The sequence below is a fragment of the Mesitornis unicolor genome, unplaced genomic scaffold (genome assembly GCF_000695765.1).
Source record: "Mesitornis unicolor isolate BGI_N332 unplaced genomic scaffold, ASM69576v1 scaffold5412, whole genome shotgun sequence".
Lineage (NCBI taxonomy): Eukaryota > Metazoa > Chordata > Aves > Mesitornithiformes > Mesitornithidae > Mesitornis > Mesitornis unicolor.
In genome coordinates this window covers 138,441-158,737 of record NW_010169827.1, presented here as the reverse complement: position 1 = coordinate 158,737, position 20,297 = coordinate 138,441, and the positions used below count along the sequence as shown (strand labels likewise).

General features: G+C 44.2%; 1 protein-coding gene across 1 annotated transcript in view; it reads right to left on the bottom strand.

Annotated features, from left to right (window-relative positions):
• The window catches only part of FGFRL1 (fibroblast growth factor receptor-like 1), a gene marked incomplete at its 5' end in the record, with an annotated part of 168,225 nt that overhangs the window by 10,200 nt on the left and 137,728 nt on the right, over window positions 1–20,297 (bottom strand). The window contains one exon of the mRNA XM_010179490.1: window positions 3,518–3,598. Within this exon, the coding sequence (XP_010177792.1) occupies window positions 3,518–3,598 (81 nt within the window). The remainder of the gene's footprint in view (window positions 1–3,517; window positions 3,599–20,297) is intronic.

Genomic DNA, 20,297 nt, shown 5'->3' with positions numbered 1-20,297 from the left:
AAGCCACCCTTTGGCAGACCCCTCTCTTCAGAGTCCTGTTCCGTAGGGAAAACCATCTGCTCCACAGCCTCCCCTTGCCCCCTCTGGCTGTCATTTTGGGTCCCAGCCATTTCATGTTATTTCAAACTCTTGCTCAGAAATGCTTTACTCTCCATGCAGAGGCTTTCAAGTGTAATCTAATGAACCGGAGCAACTCCAGCACTGAAAGTCCTTGCCGTGACAGCTGAGCAGCAAGTGTTAGACATACTAACCCACTCCACAGGTCCTGGTGGGTAAATTGCTGGGTAACCCCCTTGGGGGTCTGCTGCAAGAGGAGGCCCCCTCCCAGCAAAACCAATCACCCTCCCAGAGAGGCAATTAACCCTGTCAGAGCTGCACGTTGTGAGCAATGACATGCTGAAGTTTAAGTCTGAGCCGAGGGAGATGTGCTGACAAGGGCTGTCACTGTGGAAATCCAGGGGATGTCTGCGAGGTACACAGAGAGGTTAAGAACCAGCCAGGAAATGGGTCTGAATGGCTATCTGCTAATATGGCAGTGATTTACCCCAAGATCAGGAGCTGCAGGTCCAGGAAGGAGTAGATCCTCGCCAGACGGGATTCCTGTTATCAAAGAGCAGGTTGGAGACCGGACAGTCACACCGCCCATGCAGAGTGAAGAGTCGAGTGAGCGAGGCTGAGCTCTCGCCTTCCCTCACCTCTTCCCTGCTTCCACAGTAATATTTCAGAAGGACTTGGTGGTGTCCTTGCTCAGTAAAGGCATTGCAAGTCAGAAACTCTCTTTCCTTCCTGCAAAAAGCAGGCCTATAACATTTCTGTGTTTCCTCCCATCAATCTGTCTGGAGTTTTACATTCACTCCTCGTACATTGTTGCCCAGATACAAACCAAACTACAGGTAAAGCTAAACTTCTTTGGCTCTTTCTGCCTTTCTTTCTTCTTCTGTTTAAAGGAGGTTAAGTGATTATGTGGTCTCAAAAGCTACTCCAGGCTGTTTGCAATATGCTGAAACCAGATCCCATTTACACAGCCCTGAATGTTTCCTTCACAAAAGCCTGAATTGGACAAGTTTAGAAAAGCCAGTTAACAAAAAAGGAGAAAGACAGAGAGACACACACACACACACACACACATAAGAGAGGAAAAAAGACCCAGCAAGCACAAAGGAGAAAGAGGGAGAAGCAGCAGTGTGAGAGAGGCAGAAAAAGTCTCTTTTGAGTTGCTGCTAGTAAATGTCTGTCCCCAGATCTGTACCATTTACAGAAATTCTGCTTGTTGGAGTGCCAGCGAAGGATATTACAAAGTGCCTCTGTGTTATTTATACTTCGCGTGCTTGTTCTCCTCCACATCACTTGGCGTTTGCTTCATAAACATGAACCGCACATTTGTACAGTATAAATTATGCCACACACAAGAGCAAGGGAAAACACAAGTGGATGGAGACAAAGAGACAGTGTTGTGTACGGGTTCCTTGCTGAAATGATGTTTACAGGAAGATTTATTCCAGCTAATGAAAATGAAATGAAACAGAAGGCTGTTGGCAGAAAGACCTGGGAAGGAATTCATCAGTCTCCTCTCCCTGTGGGACACCTCGAGGTACACGGATGAGTCCCAGAGGCTCCTGTCAGACATTGCTCATAAAAACTGAGGTGGTGAGCTCAAACATGGAGTCTGCTGCAATCCGTCACAACTACCTCCACACAGGGGTGGTCAGTACCACTTCATGACACTTACGCAAAAAAGTGTCACGATATGACTAAGTATGGAAATACTTCCAAGCCTTTTGGGTAAGAGCTCAGTCAGCTGTGGGAAGATGTGGATGGACGCATCTATCTTTCCTCACATCAGCTCCCTGCTCTTGATGGGGGCAGGACCTCTCCCCAGCAATACCACTCCATGACGGTAGCTGGAAAGGAAAGTGGAGCATTTTTTTAACCATGCTTCTCTCCCACTTCTCTAGGGCCCAGAACACTGCAAACACAAACTTCTTCACCCATTATCCTCCAGAGACCTGCAGACACACACTGACCCTCCCTGCACGCCAGCTCACACCAGTAATTTGCTGGTGAACACTGCTGGATGAAAAGGGCTTGGAGGTGTGTTTCGCATGCCCCAGCCATTTCTCTGCTTGGGGAGACAGGAGGGAGGGAAAAAGGGAAAAGCAGAGGTTCAGGAATGCTCTGCAGCATGAAGAAGGACTAGGCCAGGGCAGCAGAGAGTGAGACACAATCTGATATGAGATTGCCAATGCACAATAATTTTAGTAGTATTTACGTCTTTTCTTCATAATATTATTGTTGTATTGGCCCGTCATCCACCAGCTCTACCAGGAGCACATCTGCCTTAGCATTCAATTTCAACCCTTATCTCCACCAGAGTAATGAAGAGCAGAGAGACGGCAGCTTTCCTTGCTGGCTGCTGAATCTCTCCTGAAGGACTCCTGACCTGTTGTTTATCTAAGCCACCCTTTCTCTAGCTCTGAAAGGTTTCATCCTTTTCCAGAATGAGCGGAGGTCACCTTCCTCTCCCAGAGCAAGCTCAGCCTCAGATGAATCCGTAATTCAAAGCTATGGTGGTACCACCTCCTCCAGGTGTGGCCGGGACGACACCACAGCACACCACAGCCCTTGTTTGCCAGCTCCTGAAGAAAACCAGCCTCAGCTCAAGTGGTGGGGATTCACAGTGAAAGCTTGACAGGTTCCACCCCTACCATTGCTATGAGGTTACTCCCTGGCCACAAATGTGCTACAAAGCCACCTCTGTGTTACAAAATCAAAAGGAGGGATGTACTGCAAGAGCGAAATGGAAATGCTGTGCTTCATCCCTTGAGGTCATAAACTCACATCACACTCCTGTCAGTAATGGCCAAAAGCTGTTTGGCATCAGCCTGACAACTTATTGTCCAAACCTTGGACCTGCAAGTCTTGCAGTGGCTCAGAACCTGTTCCAAGTGAGATTTTAGCAGTTCTCCAAAGCTCTGCAACAGCACCAAAATCCTATGTTTGAACAGACCATGGCTTAGAGAAGTTCATGCAGGTGTCTAAAAGAGAGGTTAATTTTAAAAAATACTCAGCTTTGGCCTAATGCTAATTCTCCTGAAGTGAAGTCAGGCCTCCCATTTGCCCTCTGTGGGAGCAGTGTTATGTTGGCACTGAAGGCTTTTGGAAATATTTCTGTAAAAGTCAATATGCCTTTTATAGAGAGTCTATGAAAGCTGTAATAGCTGCACATGCAAAAGAAAGTCACTGCCCAGAAAAACAAACGCAAGGGAGAACCATGCTGGGGTGTATGGCAGGGGGGCCTAGAGTGGACCATGGGCTGCATTTTGCAGAAGGACCCTTGGATGGGATCCATTCACAGCAACACGTTCAGCCGATGCTCTGTTTATTATTTGACCATCTGTAGGGAGAACTCGCTCCAGTCGCTCTGCCTTTCCTTTCCTTCAGCAACTGAGAAATGTGCCACGTGAACAGCACTAAAGCGACAACTGAGGAAGACTAAAAAACATACTCTGCTCCTTACCCCATTGCTTCCCGGAATGATCTTCATATTCGCCATTGGAGCCTTCAGGTACCTGGGTGTCCTTTCCTGAGCTGGCATCATCTACAAAAGAAAGGAAAGGGAAGATGTTCAGAAGGTCTCCTGCAGTACAATAACAAGAGTCTGCATTTCCTCCTGAGGCACCATGCAGCTGAAACACTCAACGTACATTTGGCATCCACATCCTGGCACTTGCAGCCTTGCCAGTTTAATGAACAATTTAGTTTGCTGCTTTATGAGCTGTTCGGCAGGCTACCAAAGCGATGGGAGATTAATCAATGTTTCCATTAATAGCTGACAAAAGCCTCTTTGTTTATGTTTACAGGTTGCTGCTCCCTAGGAGGAGCTGCTCTGTTGTGCCTTCTATGCAAATAATGGTATAAATCAAAATTACAGCTAATTAAACCTAGGAGGTGGGGGAAGGCTTCTGTGATCAGTCACACAGAGCACAAGCAGTGGAATTAGGGCCACTAATTCGCTTTTCGGCTTTCAAACAAAATCAGGAAAGTAAGCAGGTCTGGGGTCAAATGAGACCTCAAGGGTTACTGAATGCAAAGCTACGGCTGGAGAAAGCAATTCCGAATTGAAAAGCTGGTTTTGCCTTATTTTTTTTTAAATTAAGGCCACCAATCCACCTGTATCAACAACACACCACTTCACACCTCATCACTCCAGTTGTCTATGCCACTACCACAGAGCAGCATCAAGGTCTCAACTCTGCAGTGGTAGGAGAAACAGAAATCAACACAAAGTGAACCCCCAACCTCCCCAGCAGATCCCACCTCAAATTGCCTGTGATATGTCCACATACAGGGTCTCCACAAGATCTTGTGGTGGGTGCCATGGAGTGCCCTGAGCCGCCTTCGGCAACCCAGGCAGTGGTGGTGGCCCCACACTTTTTTGTGAAGCTTTTTTCTCCTTCAGTAACAGCCCAACATCTACTGCACAAAGGCTCAGCTCAGAGCATCCTCTTATAGCAATCACACCAGGAGACAGGTCCACCTGAGGGACTTTGGGCATCTATGGGTGATGACGCAGCAAAGTGTGGCTCTTCCAAGGCTACTTCTGTGCTCTACAGTTGGAGCAGCTGGATTTGAGGTCAAGATCTTGATCAAGAGCCACTCAGCTCCTAGCTGAAGTGCATTGAAGTGTGTGAAGTTTGATTTTCAGAGATACGTCAGGTGAAGGCTGGGAAAAAGTTCATCTCAATAAGGAACTGCTCCACGATGGTGTAAAAAAATAAAATCAAGCAAAGTGGAAACACCTGCCCTAAGGAGTGAACACCTCCAAGTGCCCAGCTCCCAAAACCCACAAGTAAAAGGTGTCATAAGCAAAAGAGAGGAAATTTCTTGCTGTAATCTCTGCGGCAGAGAGGAAAAACTTATCTCAGCTTATATATGAGCATATCCCCCTCCCAGATGTACAAATAGTAGAGGTGCTCTTTACAGTTATTTTAGAAGTTGGATTGTGCTTCAGCAGTGCCTGGTGCATAGACTTGTGTGCAGCCTTTGTGCGAGGAGAACAGGTTTTTAACCCCATCCTCACCCTGGTTTCTGCTATTTTGGGAAATCATCCTGTCTCTTCAGCATGGGCCATTTTCTGCCGACACATGCTCCAATCTTGTTTGCCGCTGTCCCTTAAGCAGAGAGGCTGCAATGCCATGCGGGTTTGTCCCCCCTCGTCCCTGACAGATTTTTCCCTTCTCCTTGTGCTTACTCCAGCACGGTTTCCCCCGGAGGTATGTACAGCTGTCGCTTCGAGGGGAAAAGAAAGCTTTCAGGGCAGCAGCACGCCGTGCCCTGACTTGGGCAGCTCGCTCCAGCTGACTGCCCCTTCCCACTTCCCTCTCCCCCTCATCCATTGCTGGAAACCCAGAGGCTTTCCCGGGGGCTCCAGCCAGCCCCCAGCTCAAAACACAGGGAAGCAGCATGAAACGCAGTCACACTCGGGAAACGGAGATGAGCATCGCATGTGCTGTGATTTACAAACGTATTTTTACAGCCTTGGCAAACTGAATGCAGGGAATACAAATACACCCATTATATGTGATGGCTTGCACATGACAGATCATCTCCGTTCAGTCAAAATACTGAATCGATTCTCTTCTGGCACTTGTACAGTTCTTCACATAAATATCAGTAGTGCTACAACTGAAATTTTGGATGCTCTCTGACAGAGAACTTAGTAAATCCCTCAGCATAATTAGAAAAATGTATTGAGTAACGGAGAAGAAAGAAAAAGCACGGCCAGAGATGCAGGATTCCTGCCCGTTGGTAACTGCCGAATATCTTAAAAGTGGTTAAGACGCTTAAGTGGCGATGTTCAGTCAATTATATCCTAATCCTACTCAGCTTGATGTACAAAGAGCAGTATATCCTCCCTTGCCTCCTGCCTCATGTTACAGTATGTCAGCCCATGTGTGCTCCTCCTGCCTACACACAGGGGCTGACTGGCGTTCTCCACACCTCTTGACACGCTGCCAGGCTTTTGATGTAAGTGAAATTGTTCTGAATCTGTTTGATCCTTTGAAGATGCTTCTTCGGTTCTTATCCTGCCAAATCGCAAACCAGTGGAGTGACCTAGCAAACCCAGAAAAAAACATTTTTGGAGGAAGAGATCAGGATAGCTAATGCCACTGTTCTGAGACTATGAAATAGATAATCTGTTGGAGGAGCAAGACTGAAATAATAACTGCATGCATTTAGACATGATTTAGATCTTCGGGATATGAGGGATGTTACAGCAGTCTCCAGTCCAGCTGCAACGTGCAGTGAACTGGGATCCCACTTTCAGCCTGGCTGTATCCAAACAAACTCACACTTGAGAGCTGTAGGAAAAAAGCTGATTCATGAGATCCAGAAATTGGACGAAACTCATTTTGGTAAGATTGCCTGAAGCCCAGGAATCTCCAGTCAAACTTAAAAGTGCGAATGAGGCAGCAGAACAGGCAGTGATATAACGATAAAGCATTAACCTGGGATGGGAGTGAGCCAGGGTCATCAGAGAGGGATTTGAACCTCCTCTCTTGCACCTTGGGTGAGTGTCTTAGGCTCTGAATGGTGGTCTCAGAGAGCCAAAAAAGAACATATTAGAGGAAGTGGAACAGCACTGTGGAAGATAGATATCTCAGGAACACCCTTAGGATGGAAGACCCCTGTCTAATTCACGTAACACCAAGATCTGACTTCCACCTGCCCCATACAAAGTTAGTACTGCAGCTGCACAGAAAGCATCTGTCTCTCCCTGTTTTGAAGAGCTTCAATTTTAATATCAAGTGATTTCCTAGGGTAGTCAAACACTTCTGCAGTTTGTTCTAGACCCTGTGCTAGCAAGGATGGATTATCTCTCTGTGCCAGAAACACTCCTTGGTCAGCCTGACACTGAAAGCAAAGCCTAATTTGCTTAAAGTTCAGAGGTGTGTGGTTCAGCCCAAACCTGCAATATGAAGCAAGATCTGGAAGATCTGGTTAATAATGCCAGACATTAAAATCTGCTGTTCGCATTTCACCCCAAGCTTTACAAATGCAACTGTCCTGGCAATACTCTTCTTAGACAGAGAGTAGACCTGAAAAAATGAGTCACATTCAGATATGTATGACCAGCACATAAAATGATGAGTTAGTAGCAGGAATCATGAGTCTTAGCTATATTCTAAAATGACCTAATAAGCCGATAGCTTACTCACGCTCTTGTCACCTCCCACAGAGGCAGGCAGGTCAGGGTGATAAGTACATACCAAAAAATCAGCCTGCAGCCAAAGGGCAGCAGGGACCAGCTGTGCGGCCTCGCCAGCGCTGCTGCCAGGAGATTACTGCAAGAGGCAGTGCTGAGAGGGATGAGCTGCTGAAGTTTCCTACGAGCTCCCTTTTCTGTGACCTATATTGGAAGGTCATCCTGTACTGGACTTCTTGGACAGTATCACAGGCTTAGGAGAGCAGCCAGTTGGAAGATGAAGTGGAAAACCTGCCTTGAAAAATAGTCACTGACTAATTTTATGTCATGAGTATCCGAGGCTAAGAAAACATACACGAGTTAGGTGTCCTCGCTATACAATTTGGTTCCATGGTGCTGCAAAGCATGCTGGCTGGTTGAGAAACATGAAGTGGAAGACTCAGATACCATGTCAGGTGATAGGCATGGAGACACGGGACAAACTCATGTAGCCCTTTCCCCTCAAAATACCTCACTTGGCCATACAAAGCAGAGCCAGAATGAATCGAGAGGCATCAGCCCATTGCTCAGGAATGTCATCCCAGTGTCGTGATCCCCAGCTGCTCTCCACCCATGGCCTCTCTCTTGCTTCAGGATCTCGTCCTACGTCTGGGATGCCACAGGTCTGAGATACCAAGTGTTTGGTGGGGCTGAAAGGGGCACTCACAGGACTGGTTTTTCCTGAGACTAGACACTCCTGAGTGTATGAGGCCCTGATTATCAGTGCTGATGCCATGGTCCAAATTGTTCTTTCTCTACACATAATGCCTGCCATGGGTCTTTCTGGTCTGCTCCCTGTCCCAGAGCAGGCTGGATTTCTGCAGAAAAGGGATTTCTGTATGTAACACCATCAATTGACAAAGCACTTTGGGGATCCTGTGGGACAAAGAGTGCCACATAAGTGGGGTATGGTTACTGTTTATTACCATAGCAGAATTGTTCCATTCCCTCTTAAAAGTTAAAACAAATGGAAAATTCTACATAACAGTCCAGCTCTGAGAGAAACTGATGGGAAATATTCACAGACTGTTACCGAGCCAGGATCAAATTTTATTTACCCACAGACTCTCCACGATGGCTTCGTGTTTTAGCCGAATGGGCATGATTGGTTTTTCAGGCCAATACTATGTGCTGAGCATCCATCTCCAAGTCAAAACAAGGGCCTAATTTTTAAAGCAAAAATATACTTGTAATATTTCTCTATGATTCACCAAGTTGCCTTAATTTGTTATAATGCAAGGCCCGTCCCTGCTCTGACTTGATGGGACCAGCTTTGGAGTCTTTGATGTCAGAGGCCTTGAAAGCCCCATTTCACAGATGAGCCAGCTTTGCATAAATAAACAAAGTGACCTCTGAACTGGAGCCTGAGACCTGAGCACACTTCAAAGCACTGGGGGAGGCGATGGGGGGGCAGAGGGGAATGAAGCGATCAGCATGCATCATTAAGGCAGCCCCCGCTCAATGCTGTTGCCGAACAAGGGGTGTAAATAAAAGGAGGGAGGCAAGCGAGGAGGGAGTGAAATGAGGGGGAAAGTGATGTAATCCAGTCAGGCTTGAACAATTATAATGAGGCCTTCTCCCATGGCTGAATGAAAGAGATCCCTCTGAACTCCAGCTTTAGGAGCTGACTCTCGCGTTTACCCAGTTGCATCATATTTGCACATCACATTTGCGCCTCAATGTCCTTCGTTGCTGCCGATGTCTAGGGAAGGCCAAGACACAAGCTGTTTGTGGGAGGTGGGTCTTGGGCCATCCTAGGAGTTAAATCAGACTTTGTTCTGCTGAGCTTAACCTGTAAAACTTATGGGATCACACCACAAGCTTAGACCAGGAAGTGATTTGACTTATTTTTCAGTAATGCTGGTGATGCACTAGACAGAAGATGAGTAACAGACACGACAGTAAGTACAATCCAAAAAAGTATATCTCTGCAGTGTATCTCAGATAAATTCAGGATTTCCTGTAACACTTGCTGGAATTTAAGGCAAAATACAAGGGAAAGATCATTCTGTACTTTGTTTTAAGAAGTCTTCTGCTATCACGACTGGTTCATCTGATGTCCAGATGAATGGTCCATGAAGTATATATGTAGGCAGGCAGTAACAACTTTACGGGCGTGTTTGTGGGGATTAAGGCACTTGCTTTCCCCAGATCTCCTTAATGTGGATTAACACTCCAGGTTTCACTAGAATTTCAGTTGGTATTAACACCCAATGGCCAGGGAAACACATCCCAGCCTACTGGCTAGCACATGATTTCCATCTGAAAGCTACCACTGCCAGCTGCCGGGATTTTATTGCTCGTCTCGATATATTTTGGGTGTTTCTGAAGGACCTTGATCCTGGCAAGTGACTACTTGAGAATCTTTCTCTTGCTGTTGTTATTAAATAACAATTCTTAACATCTGTGATCATGAAGAACTCTACACAAATATACCCTAAAAGCTTGGAGGAAAAAGAACAAAAAACTTCTCTCTGAAATCTTGTGATATTTCAACTTGTTTCCTGGTTTTGTGAGGTCTGAATTATGACTTCAGGACCTTGGGGACTGGTAATGCATAGATGAATCCCAAGTTTGACTGAAAATCATGAAAAAATTTAAGATGCAGTCTTTGAAGGTGTTTGATAGTTCATCCATCAGCCTTTCATCTCACGCTCACCATTTCTTAACCTTATCACTATATTAACAGTGTCGCCTACTGTATTAACTGTGCTGATGTTAAAAAAAGACAGGAAATGTGTTTAGAATATATTTGGAAGGGCAGAGTGAAAGGAAAGGGAGCAGGAATATTTGGAGGGAAGAAAAAAACTCTCGTGGAGGAAACCCCTCTCCTTGGGCCCAGCCAAACAAAACCCCTCAAGATGAAATAGCAGAAACCCACTCAGAGGAGCACATAGCCAAGGAACACTCTACTTTTCTAAAAAGAATAAAATAACCAAACCAAAACACCAAAACCAACACAAATTAAAAGGTTACTGGCAGAGAGTTTGCCTCTGTAACAGGCACTGCAGACTTTACTGCCCACTGCCTTTGACTTCGGTTGGGCCAAAAATAACCAGAGGTATTGACACTGGAATTTCCTGAAAATAAAAATAAAAAAATGTTTGTGTTAGTGGCTTTTTTGGTATTTTCAGCTCTGGCCATTTCCACGAGAATTTCCATGCAAAAAATTTTCATGGACATCACTTCACCCCCAGCTCTGGGAATCTCACTGTGAGCAGGATGCTTTGCAAAGGAAACCTTTGCAGAAACACTGGAGAGGCTCCACAGCCTACAGACCAAAGCCCTGGCCGAGGACTGAAGAAAGGAACAAGACTTCAGTCCCTAGGTAGATCAATAAGTCACATTATTAAGTTATGATGATGTCCAGGCTCATCCTATCTCCTGTAGACAACAAAGCTCTTAACTGTGGTTATTGCTGCATCCTACACCTTGACACACAGGTGAACATGATCAGAAGTCAGTGCTTTAAGACCAAAGAAGACTTGGGTCCTTCCACAGGATGAAAGAAGGAAGGACTACGGGGTAGCACAGACATATGGGAGCCAGTTTATTTTACGGGCTGGTACCAATTTAGCTCCAACAGCATAGGCAAACCAGTCCTACTTCTCTGGGCAGTTTTAGCAGCCCACAGAGAATTTGGCACTGCTGTGCATAAACTGCTACCAGCACCTGAGCTAATTCTTTTACCACCAATTCCTTCCTAGCACTGTAGTCTCTGCTGGAAGTCCAACACAGACATATCCCTGCCCCATATTCTTGGAGACCACTAAAGAATGTTGTGGTTTATTTGATTAAAATACTTTGGTATGGGAAGGGATCACATGTTTCCTGAGAGAGGTAAATGTGTAAAGTGGAGAGATGGACCTTCAGAAAATCTGAAGTAGGTGATCTTTAAGGTCCTTCCAACCCAAACCATTCTATGATTCTATGATTTTAGGCATATAAAGGGATTAATACACAAATAATGAGATAGAAAATGAGAATATTTAAATTGAACATATGTGCAAGCTTCCCAAGAAGGGCATTTGCTAGACTATGGAATAGCAAATAATCACCCAGAAGAAGAGAAATAAGTTGTATTTCCCTCAATCTTTGGAACACTTAAAATCACAATGAACTAACCACAGCTGAGCTATAAATCCATTGCTCAAAGTTGGCTCATCTAGTTCCCAAAGAGAGCTCCAGTAACTCCTTCACTGTGAATATGGTAAGATCGATAAGACTGAAAAACCACAGCAGAAAAGGGTGTTCATGAAAACGGAGTCCTTGAAGACCACGGGAAAAAATCTCTGTTGGCTGAATCTATACAGAGGAACTTTGGAGCTCTTGTGAGCTCCTGCATGGAGCTCTCCTGAGTCCATAGAGGATGAGACCTTTGCATACCATGTTCATCTCTCTCTCTCTTCTTCTTCGTCCCCATGGCTCTGTATCTGGTTCAAATCTGCAACTACTCAACAACTCTTTCTCTCCTTCCTTCCCCAACCACTTTCTATAAAACTGTGGAGGGCGAAGCCTCCCTGAAGGTTGAGTTCTTTCCTTGCTCCTTGTGGTCTCTCACTACCCACAGAGCTCACAAAGTCATCTGAGACACATTCTCAGTCATGGCACATCTGCACACAGTGATGCTCCATCTCCTGCTGTAACCACACGAAGAACCACAAGGAGAAACGGCTGGAGCTCTTCACCCAACCGCTGCAATTCCCTGGCCTACCATTATGACAATTACATTGCAAATGCAATCACAGGCCCTCTGCCACGCCGGCTCCTCCAGACACCAGGACCTCCCGCCTGCCTTCAGGTCTCCATCCCACAGGGGGCAAGAAAACAACTCTTCCCTCTTTGTTAGTGGTGTTGAGGTTACTTTTTTATCAGCACACACAGACAGCAGCCCCGAGAGCTCTGCACCACAGGCACCAGTCTGCGGTTGTATTCTTGATCTGACAATGAAAGGGAGGAGAAATCAGAGAACAAGACAAGTGGTCAGGCTTCTCCGTTGCCACCAGCACTTTCTGAGCATGAAGTGGTAGCACCAAAAAGACTGCAATTACCAATCAGCTGTTCCACACCTTGAACAAACTGATAATATTTCCCAGTGTTTTTTAATTGTTACTTGGACCGTGATAGTATCAAGGATTTCCTAGAGACAGGTTCCCAGTGTATTGGACATTGATCACACACAGCACAAAAGACAGACCCTGTTTAAAGAGTTTACCACCTGGGTAGTGCAGGCACAGAGTGGATGTCACATGTATTATGGTTCCTCAAGAAACATGACTTTTACATCCACCTGTTTTGGACTGCTTGGGAATGATGGGGATCTTGTACTTTTTATAGAGTTGCGAAGCAAAGCTTCATTTATAACACCAATGAGCCTGTCTGAATTTATCTCAATTTTGTTGCATTTATTACTTAAAATAATAAGTCTCTATACAGTATTATTATTATTATTTATAATAATAAATCATTAGTTACTTATAGCAAGTTTCTAAACAGTGGGAAGAATTATGTGATTTTCATTATTATCTGAAAAATAAAGATGTCAAAATAGTCCTTACTTCAGAAACCAAACTCTAGTTCCTGAGTTAGAATGAAAAGAAGGTCAGTTATCAACCACATCTCTTCCCTGACTGTAAAGGGACGATGGAGGGGGCCTCAGCGACATACAGTGGGTGCCAAAAACGAGGTGGTATGAGCACTCCACTCAAGAACATAGGCCTAAATTCCATCTTTAACCATCCTAAATTCCTTACGGTTTGGGGAGGGTGGCATGCCACTGAAAGGACTAATGCAAGGTTAATGATAAGAAGAAGATTACAGCAGAGTCGAGGATAAACTGATAAGACCTGGCGCTCAGCCTTCTATTTTAACCACTACACAGCTGCTGTTCCTCACATAAAATTATACCTCTACCACTCCCCTTCCTGGTAGCATTGATCCATGTTTGTTATTTTCCTTCACTGAGATGTGTAGGAACATCATTGATACGTGTTCCTTCTCCTTGAATGTTCATGTGGGAAAACAGACAGCGCAAAGACATTTCCAGAGGAGCTGGAAAAAGAGAGGTCAGATATGGCAGTGACTGAGCACAGGAATTATTTTTGGATGGCATTTATAATCAAACAGAAATAATCAATTGTACAGTCCTGCCCCTTCCAACCACTGAGTTAATTCTCTAGTGTGGAATTACCCAATCCATCATGAGGAATTGGGAACAGCAATACTGGACTCTGTGGATGGGAACAGGGATCCAGCTGTTTCTTCAACACCAGTATAGAAATTATTGAAACATTCTTTACAAGCCTTATGAGGAGCGGCTGAGGGAACTGGGGTTGTTTAGCCTGGAGAAGAGAAGGCTGAGGGGAGACCTCATCACCACCTACAACTGCCTCAAGGGAGGTTGTAGAGAGGTGAGTGCTGCTCTCTTCTCCCAGGTGATGGAGGCTAGAACAAGGGGAAATGGCACCAAGCTGTGCCAAGGGAGGTTCAGGTTAGAGATAAGGAGAAAGTTCTTTACTGAGAGGGTCGTCAGAAGCTGGCACAGGCTGCCCAGGGAGGTGGTGGAGTCACCATCCCTGGATGGATTTAAAGTGCGGGTAGATGAGGTACTTAGGGATATGGTTTAGTGGGTAGACAGGAGCGGTTGGACATCATGATCTCAGAGGGCTTTTCCAACCGAGCGATTCTGTGATTCTGTGATTCTTTGTTTCTATACATTTCATAGTCTATACATTGAACTATATATTTCATAGTCTTCTGGTAGAAAAGTAAAATATATCTCCGAGGGAAGAAAATGGAACATCCTACGTAGTATGACAATTACCAAATGAAGCAAACTCTCAGAGAGAACCACTGCTTAATATCTTCAATGGGAAAAGTGAGCCCCATGTATGTTTGCTTGAGGCAAAAAATGGCAACTCATCAAGATCCATCGCTACCCTATTATGTTTTAACTTTGATTGCAAGAAATAACAGCATCAGTAAGTGGTAAAAGTGCTAAGAAATCAACAGAGGATTGTAGTTTTCAATTGGACATTACAGAACATACAAAAAGGTCAGTGTTTGAGATGTCAGTCATACACAGTAAGGCATAAAATGTTGTTAGGGAATCCTTCCTCTCAGATTTCAGAAGTAAACAGAATCATTTCAGAAAACAGTCCATATACCTAATAAATATGAAATTGAAAAATTATGGCATCTGCAGCTGTCAGCCCTTCAACAGCCATGAACCTGTCACGATATACTCAAATATCTTTTGATAGACAGACTTGCTAAAGGACACGTAAACCATTAAGAAATAAAGTACAGGAAAGGCATTTGAAAGAATAGAGAGAAAAAACCCAAAATTTTAACTTAACTTATCTTTTTAACTTAGCTGTATGCTTTATTTGCAAACTGGCATGCAGTAGTGACAATATGACAGCGGTGTAATCTCTCTGACCACTATACTTTATTGCATGACAAGGAGTTAAAGAAATTGAGATTTTGGGGTACAGTCACAAAAGACAGAAAGTATTCTCAGTGTCTGACGCTGCCAAGCCTTTCGACATTGCCCTCATAAGATGTTAAACACATAATTTTGTTAATGAAGCGCCTTATACCTTCTACATAATGTTCAAAGAATGCTACATAGATCTCTGGGTCATTGTCAGACTAACAATAAACTGATTTAAGTAGCAAAACGTTACCACTTTCACAATTCTGTCCAAGAACAATTCTGGGCAAGTGGCAATTTTGTTGGCTCCCAAAACAAACGGAATACTTGGCACCCTACCTAACGTGAGGATTACAGTATATTACACTGGATAATAAGGGCCTATGTCTAATTACTAATAACCTGATTACTAGGAGTAAATTATAGCTTTCCATGTGGGGTAAAACGCAAATTGTAAAAATGGTTGCTCCACAGCTAACTATACAATCCCAATGCTGTCATTACAAATTTCTAAACAATACTTCAAGACAATGACTGGTGTAGTACGGTCATTCCTGTGGGATGGAATTACGTTCCCTTGTGTTTTTGTGCTGTTTTTTAAAAAATGCTTGTCCCAGCACATGACCAGCAGAGTATGAGAGCAACAACCAGAGCAGGACTGGAAAGGACCAGAGACAGGAGATACCTAGGAAAACACGTGAAACACGAGATTGTTTTTAGGTAGAATTCAACAGCTTTTGGGTGCTCAGTTGCAAAGTTACTGCATTTTTTGGAGAGTCAGGGTGCAGCTCTCCCCAGCACTCACAACCCTCTGCAGTCAGAGATGCAATGCATCCCGTGTCTGTGCGCTTCATACCTTGACCCTCTTCTGAAGGCTTCACTGAGATGGAGAAAGGGCAGCAGAGACTCTGCATGAGCAACACAGCTTTGCACATAGGGAACAAGGCATGGAGACAAATTCATTGAGATCTTGCAAATTCACTGAGACCTTGCAAATTCATTGAGAAGACAGATGAGGGCTGCAATCTGAATTCAGTGGTGGTCTCTGAACCAGAGCCAGCCAACACCTAACCAGAGTTAGCTGTCACCTATGACCTTGCCTGGATGATCCATAAACAACTTTTTCCAAGAGGTATTTCACCTTGTTTGATATTTAGAAGCTGAAGCAGGTGCATTTTACTGGCTTTCTACGCAAGTTACCCCGTAAGGACTGCTCTGGAAGCCACAGTGTGCACCAAATGGGAACATTTAAGTCCTCTATTCAAAATACAGGGAATACATCTCAGTGTTATCTGGGGGGTGAAATATGTTTTTTTCTATTAAACAACACTTTCCCTGAAACCTCTAAATACTTACCCTAATGAGCACCGCAGTTACACACCTTATTTTTTCCTGTGATAGTGTATACTATTATTAACATACTCGTATGAATATTGCATACTGAATGTATCCCACATGCTGTTAGCTATTTTAAACAACAGATGTGAGAGGGATTTAAATGCCAATTTTAAAACTGTGCAGTTGATTAAAATCCTGTGAGCCATTCATAGATTGCCAGATATTCTATTTACATGTATTCCTCCCATGTAAAATACTTCAGGGAATACTCTAGACCCCAGCATATGGTTTAGAATGATGATAACCAATGTTGGAGATGCCACACAGACAACAGGACATATTATCCGGTTACATCTGTGCGTAAAATGCTTCAAGATTTTGTGATGGAAGGAGTTATGAATGTGTAAGGCTGAGATACATTTACGGCCTTCTAAATCACGCTCAGAGATAACAAGCAGTTAGAGCCCCATCAGTGCAAAAACAAGCACTTTTATGAATGCATTTCATTGCATCCATGTGCTGTTATCCTCTGGGGTAATTATGACTTGCGGGTGAACCTTGAGAAATTGCGGAGGGTCAGCTTAAAAGGAGCGCTCCCATGCCAAAACGCATCCAAACCTTGAAAACGGAAACTTTGTGAGAATAGCACAGTCAGGCTGCAGCGCTTACTCAGGGCTTATTCTTCCCTTCCTCTAACACCGGGGAAGCCCCTACCCCTGCCACAAATCTGACTGACTTCGACTTCTGCATCTGTAGCTGCACAAATCCCATGGGCCCGAGACTCCCACGCTCTATAGCGGAGGCCCTGCCTGACAGATTACATGCAAATGTTACAAATACATCATAGGTTAGAGCGGAGGAATGTTCACAGCGCTGCAGACGCGATCGGGAAAAAGAGACTCAGCAAAGACCCCTTGGTAACGCGTCCTGAATGAGGAACTCTATCGTGTGAAAACATTCCTAATAATTCCCTCTGTTTTCATTAATAATATTAAATTTCCTGCTTCTGGGGTATCTTCTTTGTTTTCACAAGCACAGCTTTTTGTCTCATCTTCTGAAAGACTGCGCCACTGTAGTCTATTATTACTATTTATGCTGAAGTAGTTTAAATGGACCAGGCATCCATATCCAAAATCAGCAATTTGCAAGCCATACTCTCATACCAACCAGATTAATGCGACACCTGAGATGTGTTTTCTTTCAAGACATAGGAGTCTGAATGGCTGGAAGTGTCAGAAATGCATGACAAAATAGTCTTTCTGCTTCAGAAACGTATATGCAGTTGATTCTGCGGTGCTCATAAGTGACCTTTGGCGATTTTTTTCTTGACAAACAGCCAAGCAAAATTGAATCAAATTATAACAGGCCAATGGTTTGAAATCACTAGGGAAATAAAAAAGAGAGATGTTTTCTTACTATTTGAAATACCTCATTCTAGCCCAGAAATAATCAGGGGTGGATAAATTATCTGGTCTAAGATTTTCTCTGGCATATTATTTTACTCATGTCTTTCTTCTTCCTCTGCAGGGGGTGCTTGTGGTCATATTGTTCTTTTATTTATGGCTCGCAGCCTTTTCAGTGGCTGCACGCACACCAAAGGCAGGCACCGAGCGGGAATGCAAATTCCTTGTGAGGTAACCAAGAGGAGGAAAACGTCTCCGACCATGCCAAATCTTTACAAGATCAGCAGAGTTAGACAGAAAACCATACTCTTAAAAAGCAAAACCTGGGAAGCAACAATACTTAATTAGAATGCTGTGACTTGTATATTTACAAGCTTTAAATATAAGACCTGGTTCCTCATTGAGGCCTGAATGGGTCTTTTGAAATCCTCTTACAAAACAGCACTCATATTATCCAGCTGATGCCTTCCCCTATTTCTTTTGCTCGATGGTGACTTGCTTCCACTTTGACTCGGTCGCTCCCAGAACCATGCTCTGGCTCAGCTTTCAAGCTGATTTCTCTGACAAGCTGGCAGCAATAAAATAATTCATTCCAGAGGCTGAGAGCATCACCCGCAGCATATACGGCAAATATCGTCTGGCAGCAGTACAGAGGCCTACGCAATGGGAAGCCTGGGGTAAACCCTGTGCTGGGACGCACGAATGCTGTGGGGAGGAGGAAAGGCTTCAGTAATGCGACCAGGATTAACAGCAGCATCATGGCAGTGGGATGGGAGGAACGCCAGAGAGGGGCTGCTCCAAAGGAGACTCACCAAGAGGAGGAAGAAGCAACCAAGGAGAGGAACATTCTGAATAAACCCAGAATTTTCAAGAGAAGAAGGAAGGCTCTGGGAGGAGCCCTGAGATCTGGTATGGGTTTTCAACCTGTGGTCTGCAGATCCATGACTGAAGGCCTTGAGAATATAACTGAGAAGGACAAGCCAAACAGCAGTAGCCAGGCTTTCGCATATAGTTTGATACAGTTTTGCTTGTGTTTTAGCTGGAAATGCTGAGGATCCACAAACTCAAAAAAAACCCCCTTGTGCTAAACAATATGATATAGGAAGTCTTATAACTGAAACTTTGAAAAAGACAAAGCAGTAGACCCAATCCTTCTCAAGAAAAAAAAAGGGTAAACTCCTCAGGACCTGGCAAGAGCATGGGCTCTTGGATCATATCTGTGGATGGGGTTTCTGTAAGAAAAAATAGGCTCAAGATGCTACATCTCCCTGCTGAAGTCCCTGATCTCTGAGTGCTCAAGGCAATCAGGACTTTCTTGTATCAGCATGAGGTGCAATGAACTGGCCCAATATCAGCCTGTAGCAAGGAAATCTGATTACATATCCCCATGTACTTTCAAACCAGCCACATCTGGGCAGAGATCAGTCCCTGCTTTTATAGTAAACTCCTGGACTAGGATGTGCTGCCTGATGCATTTCTGAGGGCTAGAGACCCCACTCCATATGGCCTGAAACCTACACCAGCAGCAGCCCCAGCAGACTCCCATGTGCTCCCACATAGAGGGAGGCAAGTTAGGGAGATTTCCCAGTCCCCTTGGAGATAACACAGCAGGAAAGCAAGGTTTAACTGTGCTGGCATTGCTCCTTGAGCACTCAAAAATTGTACTGCTGGAAAACTGTATCAGCCTCCACATGAATCTTCCTTAATTTGACTTCTGGCTGGTGGAACCATAATTTGTCAGCGTTCAAACTGTAAGAAGAAGTCTCTTCTGCAAAACCTTCTCATAGCAGAGCGAGCTGGTCCTCCTGCGCATCCCAGTTCATTCAGCTCAGCGGGCCGATTTCCATTGCCCCTGTTAAAACTTGCCCACATTGTCCCGGCCAAACTGGGACATCCGGTCTACACAAAGCTCATCAATCCCAAAGGACAGCCTGGGCAAGGTCAACCATCCAACCTGCAGTTTGGATGGCTCTCCAGAGAAGGAGATGCACCCTTCATAAGCAAGAGCTAATGCAACCACACTGCCAGTACACCAGAGATGCAAACCAGGCTCCATAACATGACATTCAATCACAAAGCCCCATACTGAAATCTTTCCATTTAATTGCCAGGCTAAAGTTGGCAGAATTGAGGATTATGTTTTAAATGAAGCAGAAAATTGCTTGTATTTTATTTCCAAGCTGCGTGTTACTCAAGTGACCAGATATTCCAAATTAAAACTGCATTGGAAACTTTCCAGAAACCAAGGTGTGGCATTAACTCTGTATAAAGCAGAGCAGAAGGCAGCTATCTCCTTTCTATAGCATGAGTGGTTAGCTGGTGCCCAGCAGTCTTAAGAAGATTAAATATCACCTTAATTTCAGAAGACTTCTGCTTTGGCTACAAAAAAGGCTAGAACTGCAATAAAAATACAACTGATTGTAAAACTTCAATGTTTGGCTTGGATTAAGACCACTGCTACTTTATTCCACAGGGAAAGTAGTGCAGTGGGTCTTATGTGTTATCTGCTCCAGACAAGAAGGGTTAATTATCCATTATTCATTACAGTAACTGTGTTTTCGCCTTCTCAGTGGAAAACATACGTTGTTTTCTGCTTTGTAAACAACAGGCTAATCTTATCAAAAGAAAAAACAACAACTCTGAAAGAAGATAATTTCTTATCATTAGCCTTTTTTAAGAAGGAAGAGCATTAAAAAAAATAAAAAAAACACCACAATATTTTTTAGCTACTGATTTAAAAAAAATAAATTAAAAAGCTAATTTGGAGACAGAAAACTTGGAGAATACACCCCCATGCCCATAGACAAACACACCATATGACCATTGTGCAGGAGACATCGCTGTTATCCCAAAGCTACCAAAGCCCCTTCCCCTT